The sequence below is a fragment of the Vitis vinifera genome, chromosome 7, assembly GCF_030704535.1.
Source record: "Vitis vinifera cultivar Pinot Noir 40024 chromosome 7, ASM3070453v1".
Taxonomy (NCBI): Eukaryota; Viridiplantae; Streptophyta; class Magnoliopsida; order Vitales; family Vitaceae; genus Vitis; species Vitis vinifera.
Window position 1 is genome coordinate 3,670,246 of NC_081811.1, and position 11,850 is coordinate 3,682,095.

The 11,850-nt window shown below is 33.7% G+C and overlaps 1 protein-coding gene across 2 annotated transcripts; it reads right to left on the minus strand.

Annotated features, from left to right (window-relative positions):
* Positions 1–1,854: 1,854 nt before the first annotated feature.
* Positions 1,855–9,940, minus strand: LOC100257212 (poly [ADP-ribose] polymerase 2). Of its 2 annotated transcripts, none has more exons than XM_010653896.3 (18): positions 9,800–9,940; positions 9,548–9,722; positions 9,255–9,361; positions 8,954–9,035; positions 8,380–8,615; positions 7,975–8,095; positions 7,653–7,708; positions 6,134–6,207; positions 5,908–5,954; positions 5,708–5,757; positions 5,363–5,425; positions 4,614–4,694; positions 4,281–4,391; positions 4,051–4,126; positions 3,821–3,963; positions 3,309–3,382; positions 2,713–2,818; positions 1,855–2,589 (listed from the first exon to the last, which is right to left on the minus strand). In XM_010653896.3, the coding sequence occupies exons 1-18, from the start codon at positions 9,881–9,883 to the stop codon at positions 2,497–2,499; spliced, it is 1,779 nt and encodes a 592-aa protein (XP_010652198.1). In that variant the 5' UTR covers positions 9,884–9,940; the 3' UTR covers positions 1,855–2,496. The 2 variants fall into 2 exon arrangements, with proteins under 2 accessions (XP_010652198.1, XP_010652197.1); XM_010653895.3 differs by having other exon boundaries at positions 7,975–8,113.
* Between the last annotated feature and the right edge of the window lie 1,910 nt (positions 9,941–11,850).

The window sequence follows — 11,850 nt, forward strand, 5'->3', positions numbered from 1 at the left end:
AGATATCACCATCATTTTTCATGTAAACATAATATCCTTATTATGTTTCATAGGATTACAAGACCAAGTAGATAAATACTCATCACGAGATCAAGCAAATCCCTATATCAAAATCGGGAATCAATTCTAATATCATTTATAATAACTAACTTTTAACTTAGGGCATGAAATCATCGTCGTACTTTTGCATATGACCATGCAATACAACAAGATAATAAGGTCTAACCTCGTGACCATATACTAATGCATGTGAGAAAACAATACAACAAATTCTTCATTCATAGTCTGATTTATATTTTGAAAAATCAATGGTCATCCACGGTCTGATATACAACCCGTGAAAGAAAGACAAGGACAGCCATGTTAACCCACAAATGTAGCCTGTCCATCAAACCTAATGGACCACAAATATAGACTATATTTGTCCGTCAAATCTAATGGTTATCCTTGGCCTGAGGCATTCCACCAACCAGGGAAAGGGATGTTTCTCATCTTTTTAAAACGGTACGGGTTATGCATCAGAATAAATTTTTTTACATGTGACGCCATTTTTATTTTCATTAATAGAAATAGCAGTCAAGATAAATTCAAGCACTCAATCGACAGTTATGGTGATTAGACAAATTTTCGATTGAAAGTTATATAAAATATGAATTTTTTTCTTTTAGATATTTGGAAAAAAAAAATTTTAAATTATATATTAAATTTATAAAAAAATTAATAGAAATCTTTTTATAATTATTTTAATTTAATAATGAATGAAATGTCTGTTTCACTCTTTATTTTCTCTGTCCAATAATACCTAAATTCAATCATCAAACGATTGTAAATAAATTTTAAATATCCATGGCTTGTCAGTCACTATTTTTTTTGTTTGTTTTTTTAGGATAAAAAAAAATTTGTTAATTTAAAAAACAAGTTTGGAAAATTGGGATTGAAAACAATGTTTTAAAAAAATTTATTCTAAAAATATGATAACTTTTAAAATAAAGTAAAAGAGTTTTGAAATTTTCATGGGTATGTATTGTGTTCTAAGGAACAACCGAAACATTGAAAATAAGTTGTAGCATTACACTACACATGATGATGTAATACTTCCTTAGAAAGCAGGTCAAAAAAATTATTTTTCAAAATAAAATTCCTAAACAAAATTTAATACATAAAAACAATATATAACTCTACAAAATTAAGACCCATTCTCAAAACATTAGGGCCCATTTGAAAACTATTTCTCTAAAACAAGGGAAAAAATAACATGAAAACACGTCTGATTTTCTCTATTTTCTGTCTTTAAAAATTAAAAATATTATATTTTAAAATAATATTTTTTAATTGTTTTCAATAGTTTTTACGGATTATTTTAAAAAATAATCATATAAATATATAATATGATTAAGAATAAAACACTAAATATAATTTTTTTTTTTAAATATTTAAAAAGAAATAAAAATATTTCAAGCTCCTAAACATATTTTTGTTTAATAAAACATCATAAAATAAATTTTAAAAAATATTTTCAAAAACTGTTTTTTTTATAACCGTTTCGAAAACAGTAACCACATAGAGCCATTTTTTTTTAAAATAAGTTTTACTTTTTACTCTGGCATACCTGACAATGTAAGGAAGTCAACCATTTAAAAGCTGACTTTAACCAGAGAAACAGCACAGTATGAAGTAAACCTATGCCATTTCATTTCCTACGCCATCATCCTTCCAATGTGTACATGAAAATTGGGAGAGATAACTAGGGAGGGAGGCCATACAAGACATGTAACCAACCCATTGTTCCCCTGAGGGTCCAAAAACACAGCAAGACAATCAGAAGCATTCAAAAGAACTGGCCTTTTTTGATCAAGAATGTTAGAACCCTGATACTGCACCCACTAACTTGTCGCACAGCTAGAGCTAGGTCACCCATCTGGGTGGGACCACCATGAGAGGGCAGGGCTCTCAGCCTCTCTCTCACCATTTTCTTTGGAAATTTTGATGGTGCAAGCACAGGAGAGTGTAACAGAGGTTAGGCTTTGCGTGTTGAGATCATGGTGTGTGCTGTTTGTGAGACTTGGGGCTGCCCCTAGGTAGATATGATTCTTTATGCAGTAGGTTCAGCTTTTTCCCCCAAAATTTATGGTTGTTTTTACCAGAATCAAGACACCAAAGTTTCAGAGCCCATGATAGCTAGGTAGATCATGTCCAGTGAACAGAGCAAAGCATGAAAGCATAGATGCACAAGATGGGTCCAGACCCCTATAAGTCTTTTTTACTCTAGTTCTGGCTAGGACTCATTTATCACCATATTTCCACTGGTTTTGAACCAAATAACAATGAACACATTAGACTTCATAATTTAGATGAAAAGCCCATTTTGATTTTCATAAATTATGATACATGCTACATCCTACATGCGATATGAATACTCTTTCACTAATTTATATGATTAATAGAAAAACAAGGAAAAGTAGTGAGGGAAAAATGGAGAATCGGTCGTCATACTGGTCATCTCTTGAAGTTGAAAGTCACTTGAACAACATAGCGCATCCTAATCTGATCCACATTGTAAACTATGTACTCATTGTACAATAAACCACCCTGCAAGAATTTGAATGAGGCTTATTATGACAAAATCTGATAATACAATGAAAATTAGGTAGTAATACAATAAACCATACTGGAAGTGATTTGAATTAAATTTCTTAAATCCATCCTGCCTACCTTAGGGTCCGATCGCAGCTTTGGCTTTCCTAGGGGGACAACAATACCATTTTCAAATGCTTGAGCTTCTGAGGGATCTGGTGCGGTTGCACCAATTCCTTTTGTGCTGCAGTGTAGGAATTATACTCCCATTAACTTTATAGCAATTGACAGGGAAGAGGGATACCACTTATGATTGGTCATGTGTCAAGCTAAAAATTAGATAAACAGCAAATTTGAAATCACTTCATAGGGAAGGTTCTCTTTGTTCCCAGCTTACAAATATTATCAAGTTCTGATCGAACTATTTTAATGATGAATAGTTTGTGTCAAGAAAATCAGGTTATTGTGACCCTGCAGGATTGGCAGGGAAAACTGCTGGCTTTCCTACGAGCTTTCACCTTCATGGTGGTAAATTAGAAAAGTTGTGCATGAAGATGCAATTCAGAACAGTGGTTACAAGAGCTTTTAGTATAGTGAATTTTCATGAAATTTAAATGCTAGCAATGGTACTGGGGAATTAACCATTAGCTCTTGCATTGAGCAATTTTACTTTATCAAAGCACATCAGATAAACATTATCCAATGGCAACATCAAGAAAAAGAGTGAATGATACCTTAACTTTCCCTCTGGTAACTTATCAGCATTACAATTTGCAGTCAGAAGTTCAGCCATATCACCCAGTGCAACCTGAAAAACAGGGTTCAATAGTTTTACAAGAGCATCCAATTATGAGAAAGATGAGAAAAATCATTTGCCACATCAGTACAAGAAAAGCTAGATTTTTTTCTTGGAAGAATATCTAAGCAATAATCAATGTATAATCTAGATGAGCATAACATCATCCTGATCAATCTGGAATGTGAGGCCAATCTTTTGCGTGGTTATCAAGTGGAAAATTCTGACTATTTCCTTCGGGACCTAAATAGCATGCATTGAGTGAAAACAGACGATTGATTGGGGCAATTTTATCTTTGTCAGGTAAATTTCTGTCACAAGTTCAATCACAGTTTTTTTTTTTTTCGTTTTTAATCATTAATGAGAAAAGACAATTTGTTTAAATTGATAATTCAAAATCACATTTTTTATACTCTGTAATAAAAATAACTCTGCTGGACAAGTAACAACCTCGCATAAAACCAGCACACCAGTAGTCATAGCACAGGATGGGTAGGAATAATTAGCACTTTTGGAGAACATATCGGCAAAATAAACCCCCTTTCCAAACATGTAACCTGTTGCAGGTGCCTCAGGAGGAGCAATCCGCAAACCTGGTGGTTTGTTATGGAACAAATTGCATTTAGATCTTTTGCAAAATTCATGAGTATATACCAAAACAAAAAGACAAAAAGAATAACCTTGGGATAGAATGCCAGTCCAGTTTGTGAGTCGAGAACCATGCCATAGTAGCATTCTATTTTTTGTACTAGAAAACTGCCGACAAGAGTAAAAGGAGAGTTACAGCAGGCTTAAAACACTTGAAGTAACATTCTAGAAGCAACTGGAAAAACTATCACGGCTGTAATTATCCATAAAGATTGAAATAGATTATGAAGGGCATATTTCATCTTGGACTAGCATTGTTCACCTTTCTGAAACGTTCAACTTCACCCTCTCTTGAAACCCTGAATATTTGGACAATATCAACAGTATAATTTGAATGTGTTTCTGCATGAGTGTTCTCCATATACTTGGCAATCTGATCACAGACACGAATAGTTTAGCAAGTTAGAGATAAAAGTGTCTAGCTGATTAACAAATGAATTCCAAATGATAAAGCTTTCTTATTTCATATAATTTGTTGATCTATTTCAAGATCAAGAATAAAAGGCTGAACAGTAACATTCAACATTCCTATCACCACCTCTTCCCAAACTTTCAACCCACACAATTTCTAATACCATACAAATAATGAACATACCATAGAAAATTCCTCAGAATTGACTTCAAGAGGAATCATTTCACAATGAAGGCGTTGGTAATGCATATGTAAGGGATCTTCCTACAACAGTAGGGAAAAAAAAAATTAGAGAACCTGAAACAGAGCCTTTAAGCAGCTTAAATGAGATAAGAGTGTATTCAAGAGGCTGTGTCTAATGAATCTATTTGTGATGTACAAGAACTAACATATCAAATAAAAAATGTATTAAGGAAACAAGACTTCAACAGAAAAGGGGCAAATTTATGTTACATGTCAAGTTGACATTCCAAAAACTTGATTAAGAACTAATAACTTTAGAACAAAATGAAATGAATGTGGTACAATTCTTGATTGTCTAAAAAGTAAATGATCAAGTAAATTCAAATTATCATATGAAGTTTTTCTGTATTTAAGAGAAGGATGTGCTACAATTTTCAGTTAAAAGTTGATTCACGATGAAGTGCAAAAACTACTTTCAGCAATTTAAACTAACAAAAGCATTGCACGCAATAATAGGCACATCCATAAAATATTTCCAACAGTATATCTTGGATCCTGACATCCTGGATATCAGCAAAAAAAATAAAAAATAAATAAAGAGGTAAATGATATAAATATGCATTTTGCATCTGATAGAATGGTAGGTCTTTTACTCCTTGCAAACATGTTCTCAGGAGATACCTACAGAAGCAATATTCAGAATGCCACATAAAATCAGTCAATATGATAGAAGCATAGATAAAGAATACCTGTGTCCCAATATCATCCTTCAACAACTTTGTCGCAACCTCAATTTCTCCAAGGGCTTCAACCTTCATGGATAAAAGTAATTGAGCACAGTCTCTAATAAAATAAAAATAACTAAATAAATTTGCATTCATGAATAAAATCCACTAATAGATTGCTGTGGGAGATTATCAACTAGGATGGTACATAAAATCAGTAGGATCCAGAGATAAAGCTAATAAAGTTGTCAAGAAAATTACAATGGCAGGAAGGATTGGAAACACCACTCACAAATTTAAAAAGGTAAAAAGAAGCATGGATTTAATAGAAACAGTATCAACACATGGCCAAAAAGAAAAAAGAATTACCATTTCCAACTTGTGTTTCAACTTCTGAGGGGTGTCAATGACAAAGTCACCTGCCAGTATTTACATTTTTATATTTATTAGATACTGTTTTCTTTTTAATAAGATATATACCACCAATCACAAATTCTTATAATCCTCAGTGTATGATTTGATAGAAGGATCAGAAAACACACACAAAAAAAAATAGAACGAAGACTCACGCATTTTCTTAAAACCAAAGTCATGAGGGATAACTGTGTAGAATTCTCTGCAAAAAAAACAACAATAAAAAATGGGACTCCAAGTATCTTTGAAGCTAGAAATTAGAATTAAGCGAAGCAGAATGGGAATATCCACATGATGAATATCAGCCCAAAGATGCAGTTAGAAATGTAAAGAAAATAGTATCGAGCAATCAAAGCCATGAAGCAACAGACAAATTCTTACCCACTCAATTGCTCAAGTGTCTTCCTATTTGACTGGCTAATCACATCAGCAATCCTCTTCAAAACATCATACCCCTATATATATGTCCAAAGAAAGGTAACACGTTGACTGTTAAAATGGGATGGTAAAGAAAAAGGAAGACGCCACATTATGCAAGAAAAAGGATCATACAGTAATAAATGTCTGAAACAAAGAAGTTAAAATTTCATTTATCTATTTTGATCCATAATCAGAAACTCACATCCAGAAAATTGTGTTAATGGGTAAACAGAGAAATACAATTCATTAGAATCTCCACAACGTTGTTTATGTATGTTCTAAAAAAGACCACAATACAAGCCAACTACAGTTTTTCTTTCTTCGGTAAATAGCAAGTCATTTAGAAGTTGGCTCACTCTTTGTTTTCCCTTTTCAACAATATGCTCTTTTAGGCAGAAATCATAAGGCTGTATAGATTCCAAGCTTCCATTTAACAGACTACACCTTTGAACTGGTACCTCATCTTCAGCTTATCAATTTTTGGTTTTTGTGAAACCCTAATTCACATCTTACATTTTGAGGGGAAAAAATAGAAGGAAAAGAAACTCTCATGCTGATTCTCTTAATAGGCAGACTGGACATAACTAAATTAGCCTGATAAATGATCGTAATAAAATTCCAACCAAGCCAAAAAATGGAACCAGAGATTGCAAAATCAAAATACATTAAGTTCAGGGAACCAAAATAGCTTCCCTATGTATTTATATAAGCCTGAAAGTGCAGACAAAGAGAAAATTTCCATAACTGGCTGGCATCTTACAGGTCCTATTTTGATGCAAAAACTTCAATTATCAGGTATACATGGAGTTACAGTGAGTGAAGGAAGCACGAGCTTTGATGTTACAGAATAAGCGCAAACTGGACTTTTTTTTTTCTGCCCTTAAAGTGCAGATGAAAAGAAAACTTCCACAACTGGTTGTCATGTCACAGGTCTTTTTTTGATGCAAAAACTTCAATTATGAGGTATACTACTATGGCACAATGAGTAAAGGAAGCAAGAGATTGATGTGTACTGAATAAGAGCAAACTGGACATTTTTTCTATATCAGAACTCAAAGCACCTTGCAATTCTAAAATTTCAAACAAGAAAATAGCCTGAAATAATTCATGTAACTGTATAAGAGGTTAACAGTTTAGCAACCAAACTCCAGAGCAAAGGTCATCATTACAGGATATTATATTTCCTTTCTTCCTATATGATCGATTGACAAAAAGAGGAAGTCAGGAGTGTGTCATCAAAGGTGAGAGTTTCATTGATTGTGCTAAACTGATCCAGTAACAATCCATGCAACTTTTGTGCATTCTAATCTGCCAAAGAAGCTTTCTCCAATATCGTTCTTAATGTGATTACTTTTAAATGTTAAAACACTTTTAAGTTCATGAACCAGAATCTCCTGTTTTTTGCTTTCATTTCTAAACTAACTCACACATGACATCATAATAATCTAGGAAAACTTTCAAGCATAACACAAAGACTTACCTTTGAAATTGTTGATTTGCTTAGTTTACCAAGTGGCAACTTGTCAGCGTTGTATCCTAAAAGATACAGTTTCCATTAAAATAATTCATAGATGCAACAAGTTAAGACGTAAACAAAATGACTATATTATGAAAATTTCGGATACATTACCTATCAAAAAAAAAAAATGAAAATTTTGGATGCAGTTTCTGTTAAAAGAAATTAATGATCTAACTAAATCAACTGACATGATGGGGTGGTTTAAATTAAATAGCATGTTCAACTTTTTAATTGTTAACTATCAATAGTTATTTAGCAGCAAGTAATTGGCTGAACAACTAACCTATTTCCATCATTTGCTGCTTCATCATGCTGACATCGCATATGAGAGAGATGAACTTTGCAATGCGGGGCTCAAGTTTTGTCTCCCGAAGTTGAATGGTAGAATTAGGCTTTTCTTGGACCTGACCATGACTAAACACCTTAAGAGCAAAGGACCATGTGGGGTTCAAAGTTTAAATATTGGTTTGGAAGTTGATAATTATTCAAATACAACAGCTGATTGGGAAACCGCAACTTATAGTAAATTGGATATTGCCTATCTGCTCATCAAGAACCCTGGAAATCCAAAAACATGGTAATCATACCATGCACCAACAGGGCTGCCCTGATAATTTTTTCTCCATTTCACAAACATTTGGCTATTAAAGCAGAAAAGAGTCATAAGTTTAGTAATAGAACAACTCACATCTGATTTTTGTTCCTTGTCATTGTAGTCCATTTCCAACCAAGTATAGCACTTTGGATGACCAATAAAATCTTTTCTATTGGACCAATAGTTTTTTGTCTTAGCATAGAACTTCTGTTCAAACTCATGAATAGCGCTTTCTCGCGATGTGAAGGGCCCCTGTAGTTTATCTTGACCCTTTACACCAACTCTACCCCATCTAGCGTAAGCCATGAATTTATCACCGTCATCAGATTCTGCAAGTAGTTTATGAATAGAAAAATTCAAATTTCAGTAAGAAGTGGTGCAATGCACCAGTGAGAAAAATATATGTTTTGATAAATCAGTTATGAAAACTAGAATTGTGAATTATGAGACTGAAATGAGCATTAAAATTCTTTTTCCTTGAACAAACACGGAAACTAGAATTCAATAAGCTTCCAAAGTCCCTCCTATGTCTCATCCAAAAGTTCAAGACCAGTCCGGAATACTAAATTCATTTATGACCAATTCATCCTGATAGTCACATCTAATTTTTTTTCCAAATAACTGGTCTACCAATGCTAAAATACAAATCAATAGAAAGAAAGATAACCTAGAACTTGAATCACATAGAACTTGTTATTATTGTCCCCAACGTTTGTCTGGTTCAACATGGCATCATAGATATCATCACCCTGCATCCAAAAAGAAATGAAAATTCAAGCTGAAATTACATTTACCAATAATCAAACTGCATACAAAAAAAAAAAGAAAAGAAAAATTCTCATTTCCCTTTTCAGCAAGTCCAAACGCCACAGCACAAAATCAAAAATTGCGCGATTTCTTCCTATTCAACCAAATGCAATGCGATTAATTGAGTGCTCAATGCAACCAAATCAACGACTAAGTTTCACCTGTTCCAGCACATGGTAATTCGCCTTTATCTGATCAGGCAGCCACTGATCCAACACCGCCCCTCCTTTTTTCGTTGCAGTAACCAGCTTCTCCTCCTTGCCACCATCTAATACCACAAAAGAATGCCCTAATTAAATCACAAGAACTGCAAAACCGAGGAGCATAAACGAGACAAACATTTCGAACTTCATTTTCCATAAACTAAAAGTTTCTCAACTCAACTCCAAACATCTACATTCTCAGGAACCAAACAGAGGAAGAGAAAATCCGAATGCATCGAAAAGCTGGATACCTTCATGAACTTTGTCAACGCCCTCCTCATCAACGGCCTTGCTTTTCTTGGACACATGTGAGTCGTTTCCGTTTTGAGCCTGGCTCGGTCGCTTCTTACTGGTTGAAGAAGAATCAACCCCGTCCGTTGAATGCTGTTTATTTTCTTTGCGAAGGGCGGATTCGAGCCTCCGGACCTGCAAACAAGAAAAAATGGATGAGAAGTCTATGAATGGATTTGGAGGGAGACAGAGGAGGAGGACGAGGGTGGGACCAGGGTGGGCTTGGGTCCGGCGGTGCTGAGCCCACGCTGAGCCAGCTGGGCTCGGAGTTCGTCCACTTTGAGCTTGCTAGCCATATTGTCAGAGAACACTGAAGAGCAGAGCAGAGAGTGATGACTGGTGAGCTCTTCAGAGGAGGGAGGGGGTTTTTAAATAAAATTTGGTGAAAAGCTTTCAGGAGAAGGAATTCCTTTACATGTCCTTTGGGCTTTGAAGTGTGGGCTTTTAATTCATTTACTGGGCCAAAGTCTAGATTTGGGATGGGCCCCTTGATATGCAATATTTATATTTTAAATTTATCGTATTTATTTCAATTAAATTATATGCCCTCTTCATGCATCTAATTGACTTATACAAGACAAGAGGAAAAAAAAGATTAAAATTTTGGTCAGGTAAAAAGAATATTAATTTTTTTTTATTTATATATTTTTGTAGTTTGGAAGAAAAGGTCAATCTCAACCTTACAAAAAAAATAATAAAAAAAGAAACCATACATTGGGTTGGGCCAACAACAAAAATTAAAAATATGACAAAGTTTAAATTGGGTTGGGCCGACAACAAAAATTAAACATATGACAAAGTTTAAAAGTTTCGATTTAGAAGAGATTGTAAACTATTTTTGTTAAAGGAATCATATTTACATCCATCAAAATTAAGTTTGGACTCATCCTATTTACACGTCAATTGAGAAATTAAAAACTTATTAATACATCCATAATATAGTTTTAAAATTCAAAATATCTTTTTCACTCTTTTCTCCCTAAATTTATCTTTTCTCGGTTCTCTCAACTTATTTCTTCCCAATCATAAATAGAATCATCTTTTTTTTAAGCTAATTTGGAAAAAAAAATCTTGTTGAAAAATAATTAAAGAAAATTTATAAGTGAAAAATCATGAAAAAGTACAATAGAAATGAAAAATTATATATATTTTTGAGTTTTGGTAAATATAAATATAATTTCCCTGTGACAAAACTTCCATTTTTTCAAAAAAAAAATATATATATTTTAATATAACACATTATTAAAAATAATCTTTTATTTATTTCTAAATATTATTTGATTTTTCTATAAAAATATTAGTGACAAAAATAATACGAGTTAAATGACACATCATGAATTGAATAGGTGATGTATAAAATTTTTAAAGAATGACCTACAACGATAATATTTTCTTTCTTTTCTTTTTTTTCTTCTTAAATTATTAACAAACAAATAAAATACAATTTTATTACTACAACAACATTTTCCCAATAACTCAAAAATACAATTCACATGCTTGAATCAATTCAACACTCTTCCAAACCATAAACAATAATTTAATCTAGTTTTTATTCTTTACCACATATAAAAGCATCTTAAATGCAATGTGTGAGGGTTCCCCTCCACGTGTCCTTTTTAAGCTCAAGACCCCTTGGCCGTCTAGGACAAGTGTGTAATTTGTTTAGGATCATTCCGTCCAGGCGAAAATAAGTTCAACCCGATCCCAAAAGTGAGAGGGTTCCCTTCTCCCATAGGGCCAGATGAAATCAACAGCCTGAACTCTCATATGGGAAGATTTGTCCAATCAAGTCTTTAAGACTTCTGGTATGTGTGATCAATCGCGTATGACATCTAAGCGATCGATGGGACTCCATTTAGCCCATGCACACAATCTCAGACGTTGACAGACTAAATGGGCATACAGTTGCACGGTCTGAGATCTTAGCACGTCAACAGATGACCTCTGTCAGCCACCCTTATTTGAGATAATTGTTCAACCGTCCTAAGGACAACCATCATTACAGGGAAGGTTAGAGTGCAGAGTCAGCACTATAATAACAATACCATCAACTTTATATAAATCCATCCGAAAGGCACAAACAAGGTACACGCACACACATACACTTACTCTTTCCCACAAATAGTTAGAGTTACTCTTGTTTGACTTGAGCTTTAGAGGGGTACGCTCGTACCATCCATACGGACATCCTTTTATGTAGGAAAGAAGTCCATTTGACTTTAAGGCAGCTGGATGGATTTATCAAGAAGCACAAAGAATGGAA

Excerpts from the sequence above, each read along its gene's own strand:
- LOC100257212 (XM_010653895.3), bottom strand. The coding sequence starts at position 9,883 with ATGGCTAGCAAGCTCAAAGTGGACGAACTCCGAGCCCAGCTGGCTCAG. Across the intron at positions 2,819-3,308 it reads TTACCAGAGGGAAAGTTAAG|CACAAAAGGAATTGGTGCAA; the intron begins GTATCATTCACT and ends CCTACACTGCAG. Across the intron at positions 2,590-2,712 it reads AGCTGCGATCGGACCCTAAG|GGTGGTTTATTGTACAATGA; the intron begins GTAGGCAGGATG and ends AAATTCTTGCAG.